Source organism: Malus domestica, chromosome 09, assembly GCF_042453785.1.
Source record: "Malus domestica chromosome 09, GDT2T_hap1".
Taxonomy (NCBI): Eukaryota; Viridiplantae; Streptophyta; class Magnoliopsida; order Rosales; family Rosaceae; genus Malus; species Malus domestica.
In genome coordinates, this window is record NC_091669.1 from 5,863,571 (window position 1) to 5,882,599 (window position 19,029).

The following is a 19,029-nucleotide window of genomic DNA, read 5'->3' on the forward strand; positions in this document are numbered from 1 at the left end:
TGTGAAAGGGAACCCCAACTTCTTAGCCCTTGCAAGGTTTGTCCTTATAAGAGGTTGGGCTACTCTTCATATTGTCAATTGGTTTTATGGTGGAACCCCAACTTTTTATAAGCTCGATTTCAACTTGCTTTAGGCTTAATTTCATCCACTGATGCTGAACTTAATCTTTGATATTCAACTTGTATGACTACCTGCTTCGTTAATCTCTAAACGTAATCTCGTTATTCTAATCATGGTATTCAGTTTACACAATGAGTAAGTTACATGCACATATTGGAATTTATTGTGTGCATTATGAATTTGTATTGCTTTGCACAATTTTCTGGCCTTTAATTTGATCATCTTTTTCTTCTTTTCTTTATCGCTCCTCCTGGCGCTTGAGGGACGTTATGCTTGCACGGTCAATGGTGTCTCTGCCCGTTCAATGCTGTCCAAGAGATGCTCGATCGCGGTGCAACACTTTCTGCTCATGTTACTAATCTCCATGTTAAAGGGATGCATGTATTGTTAGAATCTTCTGTTGCATGTTCTGGTTTTCGTTTTTATTCCAGGAGTTGTGGGATCTATGATTTCTTAATTGATTTCTTACCTATTCTTACCTTGATGCTTATTCCAAGTTTCGTGCTTAGTCAGTTTTAACTTGCTGTCTTAATTTCTTGCAGAGTTGATCTTATGTAGACAGTAGTGGAGCCTCGACAATGAAGCTTTATTGATCATATGTTTTGTTTGTTTCATGAGCGCTTCCACAGGCACCAAATCTTGCGGAGCACAGCGTGGAGAAAGAATGTGCTTTGTACGGACCGATAGGTTTTCAGATTCTATCAAATGGCATGTCGCAATTCTTACTATTTTTTTTCTTGCCTATCCCTTTAAACCAAAATCAATATTAATGTTAAAAAAGGAATGTTTGATATGTGTATGTCATTTCTGTTGAGCTCATCCTTGCATACAGTTTGTCATGGCTCTGGGGTTTTCTCAGACTTGAATCACATTGCGCTGCAGATTGAAAGGGCACGCAGAATGTCTCCTGTGAAGTTTTCTCTTGACAAGCATGACTGCATTCTTAAATTGGTAATGTAAGAATGCTATATATCGTGTGTCAAAATTTACCCACACATGTTTTACAAAATTACACTCTTTGCCCCTACATTATTGTCAAAAGACAATTATTATATCACATTAAATACTGTATCATAGTATTTGCTGCGTTACAAGCCATGTTGATGCTAGTAAAACTCAATTGTTGGATTGTATCCGAGGCACAAATCTTCACCATTGTTGGGATGATACACTTTGGTCCTTAACTATTGTGTCATCGTTTTATCATACAATAATGATAATCAGAATTGTTCATTATCTTTATGATCATTTAAATGTTATCTATAAAAAAATTAATTAATTTGAAAATTGTTTAATCATCTATACTAGTTGTCCCGCACCTAACCTTTCTCCAAAAGCTCTCTCTCTCAACAAAACCTAGTTGGCTACCTTCATCACTACCGGCCTCTGGCTTTGGCTGGGGCCGATGGCAGCTTCTCCCTTTCTCCTCCTAGCCCTCAGTCCTTCCTCTTTCTCCATCTTCCTCATCCCAGCCTTCTTCCCCCTTGCCATCCACGATCTTCTTTTCCCCTGACCTCACGCCGACCACTCATTCTCAGCCTTTACTTACCTCTTCTCCCCCCCCCGGGCTTCTCTCCCACCATTTTGTAAGCAGTTTTCCATGGATAAGTCTTATACCCAGATTCGGGTCATGCCCTTTCAAGATTTCTTCTTCGATTTGGCGCTCGATTTCTTAGTTTGGAGTTGGATTCATGGTTGCAGGTGGGATCCATCATCGTTAACTCGTTTCCATGGTGATGTCACCTTATTCGCCTGGTTTTTGTGGCTGCACTGACATGCGCATTCAGATCTGGCGGCTTGTACATCTCGGCTTGTGCGGCTCAACTTGATTTGGCAGTTTGGCTTGTACGTCTCGGACCTGGTGAATTCGCTGCCTGTTACGGCTAGCTATTATGGTGTTTGATGTGTGGATGCCGGAATCTCACTAGTCCGGTGAATTTGTAGGTGGCCTTGGCATGAGTGCCTTCTCCCCCAATGTGTTGAGTTGACTAGCGGATGCCTTCTCGAAGTAGTGTAGTTGTGTTTTAGGTTGCCTGGCGAGCACCGTGGTGGCGTTGTTGTATTGGCTAGATTGGTCTTTGCATGTGTACTATGAGTTATGTAGTCTCGCCTGTCAACGATGACTTGATGTTGTCTCGCTCTACCGTGATGACTTTATGTGGCCTCCCTATTCAACGATGACTAAGCATTTCTCTGTAGCGTCCATCATTTATTGTGACAGATTTGTACTGGTGGTAGCCTACTAGGGTTTTACTCTTATTTGTCTATTTGTGCAAATTCATTCCATATCAATTTATTGGTCAGTGGAGCTATGTACCCAATGTCACTCTTGTATTTGTTTGTGATGATTAATGAAATATCATGTTATCGTTTCTTGTAAAAAAATAAAAGGTCTAAGGATAGGGGATGTGCTTAGCCTCGCAATGAGCTACTAATAATGTGATTTAAATTCGTTTTTGTCAAGAAACGAACCTAAAACCTTTCACTTATAAGTGAAGAGAAATACCACTAAACCAAGGTTGCCAAATTTAACTTTAAAATTTTAACTCTTAAGCATTAGTTTTTAACTATAGTCATATACGCAAATTCATATATGAACCTACTTAACCAAGCACATACGACACCGTTCCATTATCACTCCCGCACAGACGACGACACAATCTGAGACTCTCTCTCGTCCATCCACAGCAGCTTCGTTAGCTTTGGAGAGAGATGGAGGAGGAGAGAGCGAGAAAGAAACTACTGATACTCTACGCCACCCAAACCGGAAACGCTTTAGACGTCGCCGAGCGAGTGGGCCGCGAAGCCGAGCGCAGAGGCTGCCCCGTCCACCTTCTCTCCCTGGACCAATACGACGCCGTAAGCAGTCCTCCCTTGCATTCAATTTTGTTATTCTTCTGATTAAAACAATAATTGCATTACCTGAAGAATAATTTTTTAATTTTTCTGTTTTACTCAGAGATGCCTAGCTCAAGAGGGCACTGTAATTTTTGTTGTTTCAACCACTGGCCAGGGAGATACTCCTGATCCCATGAAGGTAAAAAGCTTTTGCTTTTTCTTAGCAATTCAGTTAACTTCCTGTGGGTAATTTGATAAAGGTTAAATATGTGAAAAAGATTGCATCTTTATGTGTATGCAGGGGTTTTGGAAAGATCTTCTGCAGAAAAATCTGACTAGGCAATGGCTGGAGGGACTCCGTTACGCTGTTTTCGGATTGGGTGATTCCGGATACCAGAAATTCAATGTATATTGTTTTGTGCCATTTCTTTATCTTCTGCACGATTGTTTGTTGCAGCCTGTTGTATGATTGATGAATATAAGGTGTTGCTTTTTGACCCGTTAATTTATATGGAATTTATATGCTTGTGACGTTCGAGTTGTGGTTTGCAGTTTGTGGCAAAGAAGCTTGATAGGAGACTTTTGGACCTTGGGGCAACCCCGATTGTCCAAAGAGGTTTGGGAGACGATCAGCACCCGTCAGGGTACGATTTTGATTTTTTTTTTTTTTTTTTAATTTCAAAATTAATTAATGAAATCTTGCTATATGTAGAAACTGGGACGATGTATTTTCTTTTACCGTTAACAGGTACGAGGCTGCTCTGGATCCGTGGATGGCATCATTGTGGAATATGTTGTACAAAATTGATCCCAACTACTTCCCCAATGGCCCAGACTTTTTTATTCCATATGAAAATTTTATGGCGAAACCAAAGGTTCGGATTTTATATCACGACATTGACAAGGTGGATTCACAAGTTTCATCTAAATCAGGTAATTTGGCTCTTTATAGTTCCCTTCTTTCTATAATTGTGTATTTGCAAATATCATTTTACGGACCAATAGTTAGAAAGCATGTTTCCAAAAGCAGTAAGCATTTTACAGACCGATAGGTTTTCAGATTCTATTAAATGGCATGTCACAATCCTTTATATTTCCTTGCCTTTCCCTCTTTAAACCCAAATAAATTTCATGTTAAACAAGGAATGTTTGATACCAGATGTGTATGTCATTTCTGTTGAGCTCGTCCTTGCCTACATTTTGTATGTAGTGTCTGATTAAGTCATGCCTCTGGGGTTTTCTCAGACTTGAATCACATTGCGCTGCAGATTGAAAGGGCACACAGAATGTCTCCTGTGAAGTTTTCTCTTGACAAGCCTGACTGCATTCTTAAATTGGTAATGTTAGAATGCTAATATTACCGTGTCGAAAATTCTGGTATTTCTAAATGCGGAAGGACCTGTTAATTTAAGTTTGTGATGTTTTTGTTTCATGCATTCCTAGCTCAGTTAAACTTTTGTCTTGTAGGTAAAAAATGAACCACTGACTAAATCAGGTTTTAAAGACAAAGAGGTGCATCACTTCGAATTTGAATTTGCTACATTTGTAAGTTGCCTACTATGTGCTTGTTACCGTTTATTTTTGTTTCAACCAATGTATAGCATATTATTCTGTTTGTTTCAAAGTGAAAATTTTCATTTGATATGCCAGCCTATTCCATATGAAGTTGGTGACGTCCTTGAAGTTCTCCCCAGTCAAAATCCTGCTGCAGTGGATGTTTTCATACGCCGTTGTAATTTGGACCCTGAATCATTCATCACAGTGAGTATTTTCTTTTGAATATTGGTTGAAATTTTGAGCTGTGCTACCTTAAATTTTTTACTAAATAAACTATTGAACTTTGTTGGAACTTTTTTTTTTTCCCTTCTTTTGATTAATGTACTTATACTTCGAAAACAATTTTTAGAAATCTGTTTACAAGAGAAAGGAAACACGTTAAAGGATTATTTATACAATCCTCCATTGTCTCACTTTTCGTTCTTAGTTACTTTTGGCACCGTTGATTTCAGGTTCATCCTTCAGAAATGGAGAATCAACTCCTTGATACTTGTATCCCCATCAAACTAAAAACTTTTGTTGAATTGACAATGGATGTTGCATCAGCTTCTCCTCGACGCTATTTCTTTGAGGCAAGAATCTGGCATGTAACTCATGGATTTCTATTAGCAAATTTCTTATAAAAATTACCGACTTCCAGTTTATACACATGCTAGTGCCTTCAATTGATCTTCCTTGTATATGTTTCAGGTCATGAGTATGTTTGCAACCGCTGAACATGAAAAAGAAAGACTTCAGTATTTTATCTCACCTGAAGGAAGAGATGATCTATACCAATACAATCAGAGGGAACAAAGGACTGTTCTGGAGGTTTTAGAGGATTTCCCCTCTGTTCAAATGCCATTCGAATGGCTGGTACAGTTGGTTCCTCCTTTGAAAAGGAGGGCTTTCTCCATCTCTTCGTCCCCTTCTGCCCACCTCAATCAAGTTCACTTAACAGTTAATGTAGTATCATGGACAACGCCGTTCAAAAGAATTCGAGCAGGTCTCTGCTCAAATTGGCTATCCAAGCTTGATCCTGAGCAAGGTACGTCATATGTTGTACATGTAAAGCATATTATTAACAATGCAAATTATTAGAATTGCCATTTCAAGTCCTTGATTTTTGTTCTTTTGTGATAAGCAGGTGTTTATGTTCCAGTGTGGTTTCAGAAAGGTTCCCTACCTCCCCCACGACCATCACTTCCTCTCATTCTCATTGGACCTGGAACTGGCTGTGCGCCTTTTCGTGGATTTGTGGAGGAAAGAGCCATACAAAGCTTGACCGAATCAACTGCTCCAGTGCTGTTCTTCTTTGGATGCAGAAACGAGGACAATGATTTTTTGTACAAAGATTTTTGGTTATCCAATTCGCAAGATGGTGGGGTAGTTTCAGAATCAAAGGGCGGGGGCTTTTATGTTGCCTTCTCAAGAGACCAGCCACAGAAGGTCTACGTGCAGGATAAGATGAGGGAGCATAGCGAGAAGGTGTGGAAGCTGCTGATGGAGGGGGCGGCTATTTACGTTGCAGGTTCTTCTACAAAAATGCCAGCAGATGTATTATTAGCCTTTGAGGAGATTGTTTCCAAAGAAAGTGAGCTTCCACAGGAATCGGCAGCGAGATGGCTTAGAGAACTGGAAAAGGCTGGCAGATACCATGTTGAAGCGTGGAGTTGAGCGTCGCTGGAATCATGACTTTGGAATCTTCCGGTGAGAACCAATGATATGGTCGCGGAGATTTGCTAGTAGTAGTCGTAGTAGTAGAGATAATATCTATTCAATGATTGAATATTGAGAAAAACTCTTTGCCTTTCACTTCTCACTTCCTCCTTGCCATCTTATTTGGGGTGAACGCGATGTTGCACATGATATTAACAGGTTAATAGTGCTTTTTATTAACATTAACAGTTGTCGAGGGGATTACACTAAACTGTACAAAATGTTAATTGAGTGATTGTACTGAAACGTGTGATATATTTAGTAATAAGAGTCGACCTAATCGCGTGTAAACAGAAAACACACAGAGATGACCGGGTGATCACTACTATGTCTCGCCCTCTTATACTCAAGTTCAAATTCCCCTCCCAATCGAACCATCTATCACCGTCACCGAGTTCTCTTTCATCTTGGGTCGGGTTTTGATTGGGCTATCCAGCTAGATTTACTCTAGGTCCTTCAACCTTGGGCCTGGGTTACCTAACCAGCCCAAGAACCAGAAACAAACAAGGCAGGAGAGAAACTGGCACTTTATCCTTTCACAATCTCTTCACATATATCTCCGTCCGTCTCTGAGTCTCCACTCAAAGCGGAAGATAACAACTTTAACAGAAGAAAGAAGAAGAAGAAGAAGATGTTATCTTTGGGAATGGGAATCGAGTGCCAGGCGAACCTAAACGCGGCCGTGTTGCGGCTGAAGCTGCCGCAGCAGAAGCTTCTTTTTGTCAACAGTGTCAATCCAAGAGCATTCAATTTCGAGCCCAAGGCTTCTTATTTCTCTGTTTCTCACTCGCTGCCGGAGCTGAGGCTCGGACTTTCCCTCGCCGCAAGAAACGTCAGGCTCTCCGCCGCCGCCGAGTCTCTGGTCGCTGAAGAAACGACCACCGATGACGAGGCCGCTGACACCGCCCCGGAAAAAGAGGTCTGTTTTTTTCTTATCCTCAGTATCTCTGTTGGGTTTGTGATTTCGTTGTATGTCTTGTTTTGTAATTGAGAATTGTTCTGCTTTTTCACTGGGTTCTGTTTGGTTGCTGAGAAAATGTAGCCATAGGCTAGAAAGTGGAAACTCAACTCTGTAACATCGTAATTTTCTTTTTTGGTTTAACATAATTGTGTTTATCAACATTTATAAGCATGAAACACTGTGGTTATGGATTGTTCTAAGAGGGCTAAATATGTTTTCTGATGACTAAAAACGCTTCTAATCTAAGCGTCTCCAGCACAAGTGCTTATGAACAGAAGTGCTTACTAGAGGCAAAGTCCCAAACTGCTTGTCACATTCTTTCCATTGGTTTCCGTTTGGTTTCTTACATCCGCAATTTCCAAATGGTCTTGTAGTTAAACTTGTGTGTTGGGTTTTTGGATGATGTAGAAGGTGGGAGTGTTTGTGAAGGCATTTGAGAAACCGAGGCTCGTATTGAAGTTCATTTGGATGGAAAAGAACATCGGCATTGCACTCGACCAGATGATACCTGGTCACGGCTCCATCCCTCTCAGCCCCTATTACTTCTGGCCGAGGAAAGATGCGTGGGAGGAGCTCAAGGTCTTGCTCGAGAGCAAACCTTGGATTTCTCAGAAGCAGATGATTATCCTTCTCAATCAGGCTACCGATATCATCAATCTGTGGCAGCAGAGTGGCGGAAACTTGGCCTAAGATTTCATGTAAACAAAAATATGAGTTTTGAGCTGCTTTGTGTTATACTCAGCAATTCTCTTTTGTAGCACATTTTGATAAACTTGAGTGAAGTATGGATCTGTATCTTCAGATGATATCGACTGTATCTTCCGATCACATTGTTTCAGTCGAAATTCTTTTCGTGTTTGCGACTGAATCGTGCAGTTCAATGTGTTGGCATGCACCTGTCGATCCCAAGCTACGGCTCTGCAAGAGATCCTTCTGGCAAAGTGCATTGCAAGAGATCTTTTGGTCAATCTCAGTTAAAGATGCATAAGCTACATGTCGATAGCAGATTTCGCAGCTACTTCTGCATAGGCATCTTCCGAGTACTTAAAACATGAATACGAATTACGAAAATCATACGGGTTAGATACGAAAAGATAAAACCGAAATCACCCACCTTTTTGCAAGAGAAAAATTCTGTATAGAATATGGTAACCAATATTTAGAAAGAGAGAAGTTATGCCATCCAAAACATAAAAAGGGGGATCGACACCGTCTGCTGGGAGATATAAGACAAGTAGCTGGAATAAGAGTATAAGAAACCCTATTAAACTTGAACCAACGTGGCAAAGAGTTGAGACACTAAAAAGATAGACCAAAGAAAACCCAGTTGCCATCATCATTCCTCAAACTCGTGCATGTGATCGAGAAGATAGTTGGCCGCCAGCTCCTCGTTCTTGTTGCATGCAAAGTATACCTCCAGCACTAGCGCCCGATCGAAACCCATAGCTTCTAGCTGCAAGAAAAAGTTTTGGATTGTCAATCATGACCTAAACAATGATATTTCATACATACCAAGCGGAACAAATGCACTTGTCACATGTACAGAGAAATAATACTTACGCGTTCAATGGCCTCTCGCTCTTCAGGGGTGACGGTCACAGCCTGCGGCACTGCTGCACCCAACTGCTCCAACAGGTTCCTGAAACATACAGAGTTCAATAACTTAGAACCCTGTGTATTTACTTATCAACAAAGATTTTCTAACTGCTTCAATGGGCAAGTAGGGCAGATTTTCTAACCCTTCACCCCCTTCAACGGGTTCATTAATCAAGCGTAAGAAGTCAGCTTGATGAGCTTGAATGAGCTGCATTAGATGTGGATTTTGTTTCCCCAACTCTTGAAGCATAGGCTGCAGCAAAGATAAACCATCGTGAGTCCTCAAATTATAATTAAAAACCACAAGCTTGGCCAAGGTGAGAAAATTAAAGGAGAACAAAATAATACCTGTAGAATTTGGGGGTTGGCTTGCACCATAGCTCGCAAGGCTTGGAACTGAAATAATGAGTTGGAAGCTCAGATACCTTTCTCAATCATGCATATAAACAATAAGCGGATTCACAAATAAAAAAGATGCATATATACAAACCTGGGGACTGTTGCGCAGGAAATCCAAATTGCCCGCACCGGCATTTGCACCCATGTTGGGAAGGCCCTGATTCAACCAGAACAGTTATTCACTTGGACAGTATAGGTTATAGAGGTACATAGATTACTAATCAACAGCCTCTACCTGTGGAAAAAGATCAAGTGGATTTGCATTGGGCCCACCAGTAGGTGCTACTGGTTGTGGAGCCTGAGCTGGAGGATTTGCGGCCATAGGATTTGCTGCCTGTTCACCAGCAGGAACTTGGGCCGCTGGTGGGGCTTCAGCTTGCTCAGGAATGCCCTGACATGTGTATCAATATCAGTTTCTGTGTCAATCTGACAGTAACCTCCAAACATGCTTCCTATGCATGTAGGAATACTATATATGGAATCAAAACAAGTAGCTGAAGAGAAGTAAAAGACCAACAAAGCAAAAGTTTTCATTTTCCAATTTTCTACAAGGTCATGACAACAAATATGTACTAAAAAAAATTACAATATATGGCACTAACATCTGATGGACATCAATCAATAATCTGTCTTATTTTCATTTTGGATGTTCTTTTGAACAGGAAATAGACTATAATCCAACTCAAATCACCCGCCAATTTCAAAGGTCTATGTAGTTGTGAGAGGGAAAGGATCATACCCAACACCATTGAGCACCATTGTTATAAAAGAGAATATCACAACGTACAAGGTGTTTATCAACAGAAAGCTTAATGGTCAACAAAACATAGAGACAAATAAATTCTCTACTGCTAAATGACACAGGTGTTAAGTAGAAAAACAGAGGCATTACCTACCAATTAATCAAAATTAATATATGTTTTCTTCCTCATTTTCAGTAATCAAACTTCTTCTATCTACAGTGCCCAACTAACATGAAAACAGATAAAGAATCAAAATATCAAAGTTGAGTACTCACAGAATATAGGTACTCAACAGCCCTTTCAGGGTTGTTAAAAGCAGCCCGTAAAGCACGGACAACGGTTTCCCGATCCCAACTTCCTCCACCCATATCTAGAATCTGCTGAACGGTAGACTCTAAAGTAGTTCCTGCAACTAGGTTTGATGCAGCTTGGCCATACACATCTGATCTTGAATCAGTAGGAGCTACAACAGCAGCAGTTTGAGCGGCGGGCTGTGGTCTGGACCAAAGAATGTAATAAAATTATCACACATAAAAGATGAAATTCAGGTTGAACAGTTAAAACAAATTAAATTATATATAACTCAGAATACTTCTTAACTAGAGGCCATAAATGAAAATTAACACACTTACAAACAAGCCATTTATTGGTAACTCAAAAATTATTTAAATGATAAATAAAACAATTTAAAACTGAAAAAGAAAAGGATAAGCAACGGATAAAAGCATATTGTACACTCAAAACCATGAGCAAGTCAAAATTACTATAAAAATTTAGGTAGCAATTGAATATTGAAATTCGTCCTCTATTTTGGTAAAACTATATAATATGACAAAAATATGTGGTTTTCACTAAATTAAAATGATAGTATACTTCATATTGCATTGATCAGACTGAAAAAATATTGTTTCGCATGCAAAGGAAATACCAGAAAGCAAACAGTTATAAGTCTTCCATCCAAACAATTTTAGATGAGTGATTCAAAAGAAAAAATAGGTGTGATAGTATACTCACTCTGCCACGGCTGGTGCAGGAGCTGGAGCAGGAGCTGGAGCTGGAGCTGCTGGGGGTGGTGCGGCAGAGGTAGGAGCAGTACTAGCAGGTTGGGCCTGCAAAATAGTAGACAACATAAGATGGACCTCCAAAAATTAAATATAATACTGATAATTTTTTTATTGTATACCTCATAATAAGGTTCTTGGCAGAAATGAGGAACTATATAATGAACATCTATACGTCTACAATTCACCCACAAAGTATATGCAACTTCATGAGTACAATTCCCCAACAAGAATCCAACATACATCATTCTGCCCATATTCACAAAAAACCTTTTCCAAGACAAAGAAATAAAGATATGCTTCCTTCGGATTATTAAGGAAAAAAATTATTTTTTCTATCCATGGGGTCTAATAAAAAGATTACCAGAATCACATGCACTACCACTGTGAAAAAAGGTCATTCCTAAACAATAATACTAAATACAGCAACTGAGCTGATTTACCTGACTTGTGGCTGCACCTTGCTTACTGGAGGCTCCGGCTGGTGAGGCCTTAGGCTGCAATTGATAATTAGAACATAATTAAGTAATTAGGATGTGTAGTTTCATTAAAATTGCAAGTGTTTCAGCATGTAATTCTATTAAAAACACCACCTTGCTAAAAGATTATAGTAATACGATTACAAGAAACAACAGACAACTCATAATACAAAACAACATAAACCAATCAAAAAGGGATAATTAATGGCTATCGCATAAACCAACTTCATGCTTTAATATTCTCTTTAAGGTTATCAAGCCCACTTAGAAATTCTTTCTTTTAAAGATTGAATAAAATAGTAAATATGAGCACAGTTTCACATCTTGCAATTACAAATCCTATAAAGAAAAATTACAACCCAGTCATTTCTTAAGTAATCCCGACAACTGTAAGAAAAGCAAACTCACCTTGGTTAACATTATCACGATAAAACTATTTTCAGCAACATTATTTTGTTCTAGAGTTGTGTCATCCTTAAGAACTTTCCCCTGATGAATAAGCATCTGCTGTGGGGCAGGGTACACATCTGCACCCTGTGCCGTCTCTATAATTGTCTTGACATCAGCAACCTGGGAGAAACAATTAACACAATAATTACCACAATGAACTGAAAATCGTAAAAAGGGATACAAAAAAGTTGTTGAGGAACCAAAAGTAAATGCACGAGTTGCTTAGTGTCAGTGCATACGAAGTGCGCTACATAACAAAACAGGCACTTGAAATTAATTGGTTCGATCATTCTTCCAATCCTATGTAGGCTTCAGATTACCAATTCACTATAGACCATGAATTCGAATCAACGCAAATAGGATAAAAGATTACAGATTGAGTCCAAATTAACTAGAAAACTAAACGCCCATGGAAGTGCAACCATACTCCAATTAACATGAACCTCTCCGAGTGATCAAAGCTGAAAAATTCCGCAACAATGTCAATGTTTGACTATAACACTAACGCCAAAGCTAAAGAATTTGCACAACTGAACAATAAATTCACTAGAACTTCAACCAAATTCTACAATTATACAAACCAAAACCGCGAACAATCAAACAATCTGAACTCCAACAATACCGGGGCGCGAAAAGCCCTAATTAGCATTCGCCCCAAAACCCTAATTACCCAAAACTGAAGCGATTAACATCACGAATTAAGCACAAAATCAATTGAATTTTCAGTCGCCGATGGTTAAAATAATTTAGGATACGTATATGCATGTTTTTATACCGTCTCTTCGGGTTTCACTTCGATCTCGAAGTTGGTGCCCTTCAAAGTCTTGACAAAAACCTTCATCGTTTTCTCCGACTTGCACGATTCGGGCCAATTCGTAGAGTTCCGATTCTCCGGCGAGACTCCGATCTCCGGTTGGCGCCGGTCACAATTTCCAGAGAGAGAGAGGAGAGAGAAACGAGAGAGAGAGCACGAAGTCACAGTGATGACGAAAAGCAGTAGTCATTGTTCTCTCGCTTATATCGTAGCGCTACAGAATGGAGGAGGTCCGATCCAGTAAACTGGTGATTTCTCGTGTAGTGGTTTTATGGCCAATGAAAATATGCCACGTGTACCGTCTGTGTTATCTATCGTTAAGGAACTGAGGATTGAGAGATGGTAAAGTTTGGAGAGGATGAGACTCATGAGAGTTTCCCTGCTTCGTGAGGAAGTTGGGGAGGATTTGGATTTGGTATATTTTTTCCTTTTTTTTTTAAGAGAAAATAAAAACATTTACAAAACGATATTCTAAATTATACTAATCAATATGTAGGAGGATTCGATTTCTGTAATCCTCTTAAAGAAGCAGATCCAAAGAAGTGGGTCTAAAGTCTAATCCACATTTGCAAAATTTTACGAGTTGGGTGATTAGATTTGAGAGCCTTGATGAAAAGCATGATAATTTTCTTATTTAACTACCAGAATGATATTCTAAATTATACTAATCAATACTTATGAGGTTTTTAAATAAGTCCGCTAAATTAACAACTCATCGACGAAAAGAACCCAAAACCCAATCTATGACCAAATAGCAACTAGTACGTAAGCATACACATTTTAAGCAGAACTCAAAGCGATCATAGCGCTGATCCCTTTACCTACATAGCCATTCTTGCAGATTCGGGTCAGGCATAATATGTTTGATGGATGAAGCATCCCTCCTCGATCAAAACGAGCATGCAACATTTCTACGGGACATTCACACTTTGATTCGGGAGCTACTTCGCGAATATTGTGCAAAGGGGAAGGGGCGATTGTTCGCCCAATCTTCAAAAATGACAGAACTATACTCAAGTAGTGCGAAGGCAATAATGTCTTTTGTAACCCTTTCTCTTGGTGTATGTGAAAAAGAGTGACAAACCCATTTTTTTAGGGAGTTTTAACAAAACACTTCCGGCATTGTTCATTTTTAACGAAAAATCACATTTTTACCTTTAACTGGCACTATTCATTATACCTTTAAAAAGAGCTTTTCGTTAAAAGAGAAATTTTTTGAACTTTTCGTTAGTTTTTTTTTTTTTTTTTTTATCGGTCATAGGCTGGTCCAAAGAACGAGAGTCAGCTTCCTTAAGTTCGTTGTTGCTTTGACTAGCTCTCGTAACGGACGAGGCCCAGCCCATCAACACAAAACCTAGGAATTAAAGTAACAAGCATCCAAAAAATAAGGAAGTGGATTGTCTGACATCTCATTTCGATACTCTTTTCATCCCTTTCTATTTTGTGTGGTTACGATTAAGCTACGTTAATATTTTATATTTCTAATACCTTTTGTTTTATTATTTTTATAAAAAAAAATAATATAAAATATTGACGTGGCTTAACCGTGATCACGTAAACTGAAAGGGATGAGAAAATGATGAAAATGGGAGCGCAGACAATCCACCTCCCAAAAATAATACCAAAGCTTTCGCATTTCACGACTCTTCCTGCAACGTTAGCTCAAGGTTGTAGCCTCTGAACTCAATTCAGGTACACATATTCTCTCTCTACTTTGATTTTTCTCATCACTTTTTCGATTGGGCACCGACAAAGTTTCGAACTTGAAATCATTAAATTAGTTCGCAACCTCGCATGTTGTCTTGTCTTCCACCACCTGAGGAACTGAAGAAATCCAGGACTGCCATTTAACTTACTTACTCAGCTCAAATCTTCTCAAATACCCTCGATTTTTGTTTGTTTGTTGATTGTATTTCAAATGTCCTATGTTTTGGATTTGTTACAGTGTTTAACGTTTGCCGTAGTTGTTGTCTCTGTAACTGATTTCATGCAGGAAACGTTTGACTGGTGAAAGAATGTTTAAAGTTTGATGCGGAATTGTATTACTGATGATGTTTCTTTGTCTGGGTTTGATTTAGTTGATGTTCATTTGATGGAGATGGAGTTGTAATAATTTTTCATAAAAACCCTTTTTTTCGATCGTCGATATATTTTTTTTTAATATTAAAAGAGAGAATTTCTATGATAATTTGTACTACAGGAAGTGTTTGATCTGTATACATATACACTGAACAAAAAAAAAATGAAGGAAGAAGAAGTGAATCGATGCCAGATACAGGAATGGTACCAAAAGTTTAAATCTTTGTCTATCAAAACCCGAATTCATGAACTTCCAGAATCCTTTGTCCAATACCTTCTCGACGATTCAGGGCCCTTCCTTCTCCCTGTTTCGATCTCAAATGACGATGCATTCCCCAATAGAATTCATAATCTGGAGGAGGAAGACGACTATCAAGTATCAGAAGGGTCTGGGGATGAGTCGGAGCAGCCTTCTATGCCGCCCTCCTTCCCTGAACTTGAGTTGGAGGTCAAGGAATCGATTAAGTCCCTTGGAGGTTCTGTGTTCCCTAAGCTAAACTGGAGTGCACCAAAAGACTCGGCTTGGATCAGCACAACTGGGAGCCTCAAGTGCTCTTCGTTCAGTGAGATTGCGCTCTTGATACGATCATCTGACTCATTGGTCCATGATCTGCGTCACGCGTATGATTCCTGCAGTGACAAAAACCTCAACAAGGCCTAAGAGTTTCTTCCTTGCACTACGGAAATGGTACCAGTCCCTCAAGCCAGAGATGGAGTTCCGTTGCTTTGTACGAAATCATAATTTAGTTGGAATTTCACAACGTGAGGTCACTACTTGTTATCCTGCTCTGCTTGAAAAGAAACACAGCCTTCAAGCGTTGATCGAAGACTTTTTCATGGATAATTTGATGTCCAGATTTGAATCAGAAAATTACACCTTTGATGTATATGTGACACAGGATGATCGAATTAAGGTTGTGGATTTCAACCCATGGGGCGCATTTACGCTACCTCTAATGTTTACATGGGAGGAATTGGATCAGATTCGAGGGGATGGTGTTGAATTCAGAATTGTAGAGAGTCAGTTATCTGTTAGGCCAGGTCTGAAGACAGCCGTGCCGTTTGATTTTTTGGACACAAGTGCTGGGAGTGGCTGGGACCAAGTTATCAGAAATGCTGATGAAGAGTTGCAGCAGCAAACTAGGAACGGTCAAGCAGGTGCTTAAGGTCATCACTGTTTTGACCGTTCGGATTAAACTCTAAGATGCTGTTTCACATGTCAACTGTACTTGCCAGGTTGAGTATGGAGCTTGGATATTCCATTTGAGGCCGTGCCTAAAGCAAGAAACAAAAAATTTCCAGCACATTTATGTATTTATTACTATTATCCTCGAGATTTATCAATGCTATTGATGCAAAAGTGATCAGTGAATTGGCCAAATATCCATGTCTTCGTACTCGCTCCTTCGTTGCTGCAGCATTAGGTATGAAGGAATTCTCTTAAGATCGGTAAGTTTGAGTTCTTAAATTTCTTGTTGGATTCGGTCAGTTTAGTTCGAAATTTGTTTGTGGTTTCATGGCTCCTACTTCCTCTGCCTTCTTCTGATCTGCAATACATGCTCATATATTAGCCCGAATTCTCGTTAACGTGAGGGAGCTGATTTTCACACATCCGTTTTAGTTTTTCACACAGCCTTTTTCACTTATTGTCAAACAACCAACATGATTAAACAAGGGTAAGTTGGAGGACAAGAGAGTTTGTTTATCATTTCTCTATACAATTCCAAATGCTTGTGATCCCCCTTAAGTTTTAATCGAGCCTCCCCTTTCTTTTTAGCCAAAATTTCAACTGTTACTATTTGACAGAAATAGAGACGTTGAGATCGATACTCGGACTGGACACTACTTGGCTACTTAGTCCGTACAGTGAAGGATTCATATCTCATTGCCTGCAAATCACAGATTGATATACGTAGGTAACTTGTTAAAAACACAAAAGAAAATGTGTTTGCATAGGTAAAGCTTTGAGCCGAGTGGAAACTGGTTAAAACTAAAAAGATCTCTTAAACACATTCGTGTACATGTGATGGGCTTTCTAATCGACTCAAGCTGGAACTTATTGGTGGGCTTATTGTAGACAATATATCCAGCTCGATGAACCAACTCTCCATCTTTTTGTGTTGCAGATGGACCTTAAAAATGGAAAGGTGGATCATGCAAAAATATTGTATTTTTACACACCTAATGGAAGAATTTCAGTGAACTTTGTTGCCAAAAATAGGGTTTGGCAATTTTAGACGAGACATGTTATACGACATATAAGTTACACAAATATATGATGATTAACATTGTTCAGTTAATATTATATTAATAAAATGGTATTTTTTTTCTCATTATTCTGATAGATAGTACGAGTTTTTGTATTTTTATATTGTTTTGTGTGTTGATCGATCCGTAAGTAAACTCAAACCATACAAAAAAAGGTTCCAAATTTTGGTAATTTATAGTGATACGCTATGTTGTTGTTGTTGTTGTATAGTGATACGCTATGTGTCAAATTTCCAAGTGTGGCTTCAATCCTTAATTTTACGTAGCACTATGTGCTCTGGTTGTTTTGACCATTGAATTTTATTCTATAATTATTAGATTTTTTATTTTCAATATTAGCTATTTGTTTTTCCGTACCACTAACTGTCACGTATCATAAAAAAAAAGCAATTTTATGTACAAAAAAAAAATTCAATAACTGTTGTAATAAAATTCAAATACTGTGCAAAAAAAAGCATAAGGTCCGATCTTGAAAACTATGTCTCAATACTTCTATGTTCGATCCAATATCAACCGTACAAAGCAAAGCATCTATACTATCGACATGATGTACGGAATTCAAATGTCATGGTTTTGTTCTCCATTTCATAAGCTCGATATCTTTTGTGGCTCATGCCCCTAATTGTAAGGGCAACATGCCCCATAAGAATATGTTCCATTTTTCTTGCTTTCCTACGGTAACCTTCATATGTGTATATTTTCTCCCTTCCCATCCTTTTTACTCATACAGTCAACAATTCCTCTCTAATCTCTATCATCCCTTTTCATAATTAAATTCTTAAAGTAATGGTAATTTAATCATGATCAGATTATGATTCTGCAACTCCTTTCCGCTAACGATGACAATTTTTAATCTTAGTTTAAACAGTAATTAAACATTTGGATTAGTATTACGCACCGACGAACCAATCATTAACGTCCGATAAGGGTACTGCGTATTGATGGAACATATCCAAAGATTCTTGGATAACTGTTAATTAAGCTAACTACCTCTTTTAGCAGGTCTTGATCAACTTGTTAATGCAGATGTCTATGTACTAGTTTTATTTGGTCAATTCTTAATCGAGATATCTAAAATATCTAAACTTGTTTACTTTCGGTTGGGTTCCCTCAACCCCACTTGGGTATCGGGGAGATATCTAAACAGATTAGAAGATTCGGTGTGCATGCTTAGAACACACTAATGTCAACGACCAAAGCTGATCGAATACTTACACTGGTGGCTGTGCACGTTAATTAAACTTTACTTACTGTTCATACTTCATCCATCATCAATCTGCATGTGTTACGCATGTCGATGCATTATTGTGAATGTTATTCAGATTGTCAATTTGAATCATTGATAATGTTGATTGTGACATGAACGTGTGATATTCATGTTCCCTTACTTTTGAATCATTGATAATGTTGATTGTGACATGAACGTGTGATATTCATGTTCCCTTAGTCTCAAACAATCACAAACAAGTACCAAAAATATACGACGTGTGATTTGTATAATTAGTCATATATATCCATATTTTTGTGATTCTCAGGTTTAGTATCTATAAATCTTGATGACGCATCGACAATATTTACAACTGCACCGGTTCTATATATTATAATGCAGAATTTGTAACACCTTTCGAATTATTTTCGACCTGCAGCCTGGAGACACCATCTACAAGAGCAGAGAGAAGAGTATGAGTAGAAAGCTGCTGTGTACGTTGGTGGAAGGGCATGTACAAGCCAATAAGGAATTAGGAAGAAGCACTGCACCTGCACGAGGCAAATAATGATAATGTTATTAACTGATGCAAAGCATACAATGCAATGTGATGAAATTCATGTATATAATCTACCTGCATATACAAAAGCTTTACGTACGCATATATTTATGTAAAAGTTGTTTCACGAATCACAAGTTGCAGGAGAGATATACAGATTATGCATTATTAATCTTGATCCATGCACCACGAACTCGATT

General features: G+C 38.7%; 4 protein-coding genes and 1 pseudogene across 5 annotated transcripts in view; 4 read left to right on the plus strand and 1 right to left on the minus strand.

Moving 5' to 3' along the window:
* LOC139188020 (NADPH-dependent diflavin oxidoreductase 1-like) overlaps positions 1-1,082 on the plus strand; it is a 33,390-nt gene extending 32,308 nt beyond the window's left edge. The window contains exon 5 of the mRNA XM_070804913.1: positions 980-1,082. Coding sequence (XP_070661014.1) covers positions 980-985 — 6 coding nt within the window. The 3' untranslated portion in view covers positions 986-1,082. The remainder of the gene's footprint in view (positions 1-979) is intronic.
* Positions 1,083-2,699: 1,617 nt separating this feature from the next.
* LOC103442518 (NADPH-dependent diflavin oxidoreductase 1) lies at positions 2,700-6,395 on the plus strand. Of its 2 annotated transcripts, none has more exons than XM_008381317.4 (11): positions 2,700-2,979; positions 3,080-3,157; positions 3,260-3,364; positions 3,511-3,602; positions 3,707-3,891; positions 4,204-4,295; positions 4,426-4,503; positions 4,609-4,719; positions 4,968-5,087; positions 5,206-5,542; positions 5,642-6,395. In XM_008381317.4, exons 1-11 carry the CDS (start codon positions 2,833-2,835, stop codon positions 6,169-6,171), a joined length of 1,875 nt encoding a protein of 624 aa, XP_008379539.2. In that variant the 5' UTR covers positions 2,700-2,832; the 3' UTR covers positions 6,172-6,395. The 2 variants fall into 2 exon arrangements, with proteins under 2 accessions (XP_008379539.2, XP_017189984.2); XM_017334495.3 differs by having other exon boundaries at positions 2,740-2,979; positions 4,227-4,295.
* A 59-nt stretch (positions 6,396-6,454) lies between these two features.
* LOC103442519 (small ribosomal subunit protein cS23-like) lies at positions 6,455-7,980 on the plus strand. The gene is made up of 2 exons (XM_070804908.1): positions 6,455-7,132; positions 7,583-7,980. Exons 1-2 carry the CDS (start codon positions 6,845-6,847, stop codon positions 7,862-7,864), a joined length of 570 nt encoding a protein of 189 aa, XP_070661009.1. The 5' UTR covers positions 6,455-6,844; the 3' UTR covers positions 7,865-7,980.
* Positions 7,981-8,289: 309 nt separating this feature from the next.
* On the minus strand, positions 8,290-12,955 carry LOC103442520 (ubiquitin receptor RAD23d-like). The gene is made up of 11 exons (XM_070804907.1): positions 12,678-12,955; positions 11,861-12,022; positions 11,417-11,470; positions 10,927-11,021; positions 10,188-10,410; positions 9,405-9,560; positions 9,261-9,326; positions 9,119-9,166; positions 8,914-9,023; positions 8,735-8,813; positions 8,290-8,627 (listed from the first exon to the last, which is right to left on the minus strand). The coding sequence occupies exons 1-11, from the start codon at positions 12,741-12,743 to the stop codon at positions 8,511-8,513; spliced, it is 1,176 nt and encodes a 391-aa protein (XP_070661008.1). The 5' UTR covers positions 12,744-12,955; the 3' UTR covers positions 8,290-8,510.
* Positions 12,956-14,237: 1,282 nt separating this feature from the next.
* Positions 14,238-16,176, plus strand: LOC103442521 (uncharacterized; annotated as a pseudogene).
* Positions 16,177-19,029: the final 2,853 nt, after the last annotated feature.

Excerpts from the sequence above, each read along its gene's own strand:
- LOC103442519 (XM_070804908.1), top strand. The coding sequence starts at position 6,845 with ATGTTATCTTTGGGAATGGGAATCGAGTGCCAGGCGAACCTAAACGCG. Across the intron at positions 7,133-7,582 it reads ACACCGCCCCGGAAAAAGAG|AAGGTGGGAGTGTTTGTGAA; the intron begins GTCTGTTTTTTT and ends TGGATGATGTAG.
- LOC103442518 (XM_008381317.4), top strand. The coding sequence starts at position 2,833 with ATGGAGGAGGAGAGAGCGAGAAAGAAACTACTGATACTCTACGCCACC. Across the intron at positions 3,158-3,259 it reads ATACTCCTGATCCCATGAAG|GGGTTTTGGAAAGATCTTCT; the intron begins GTAAAAAGCTTT and ends ATGTGTATGCAG. Across the intron at positions 4,504-4,608 it reads AATTTGAATTTGCTACATTT|CCTATTCCATATGAAGTTGG; the intron begins GTAAGTTGCCTA and ends TTGATATGCCAG.
- LOC103442520 (XM_070804907.1), bottom strand. The coding sequence starts at position 12,743 with ATGAAGGTTTTTGTCAAGACTTTGAAGGGCACCAACTTCGAGATCGAA. Across the intron at positions 11,471-11,860 it reads TCGTGATAATGTTAACCAAG|CCTAAGGCCTCACCAGCCGG; the intron begins GTGAGTTTGCTT and ends TATCAATTGCAG. Across the intron at positions 8,628-8,734 it reads AGCGAGAGGCCATTGAACGC|CTAGAAGCTATGGGTTTCGA; the intron begins GTAAGTATTATT and ends TTTTTCTTGCAG.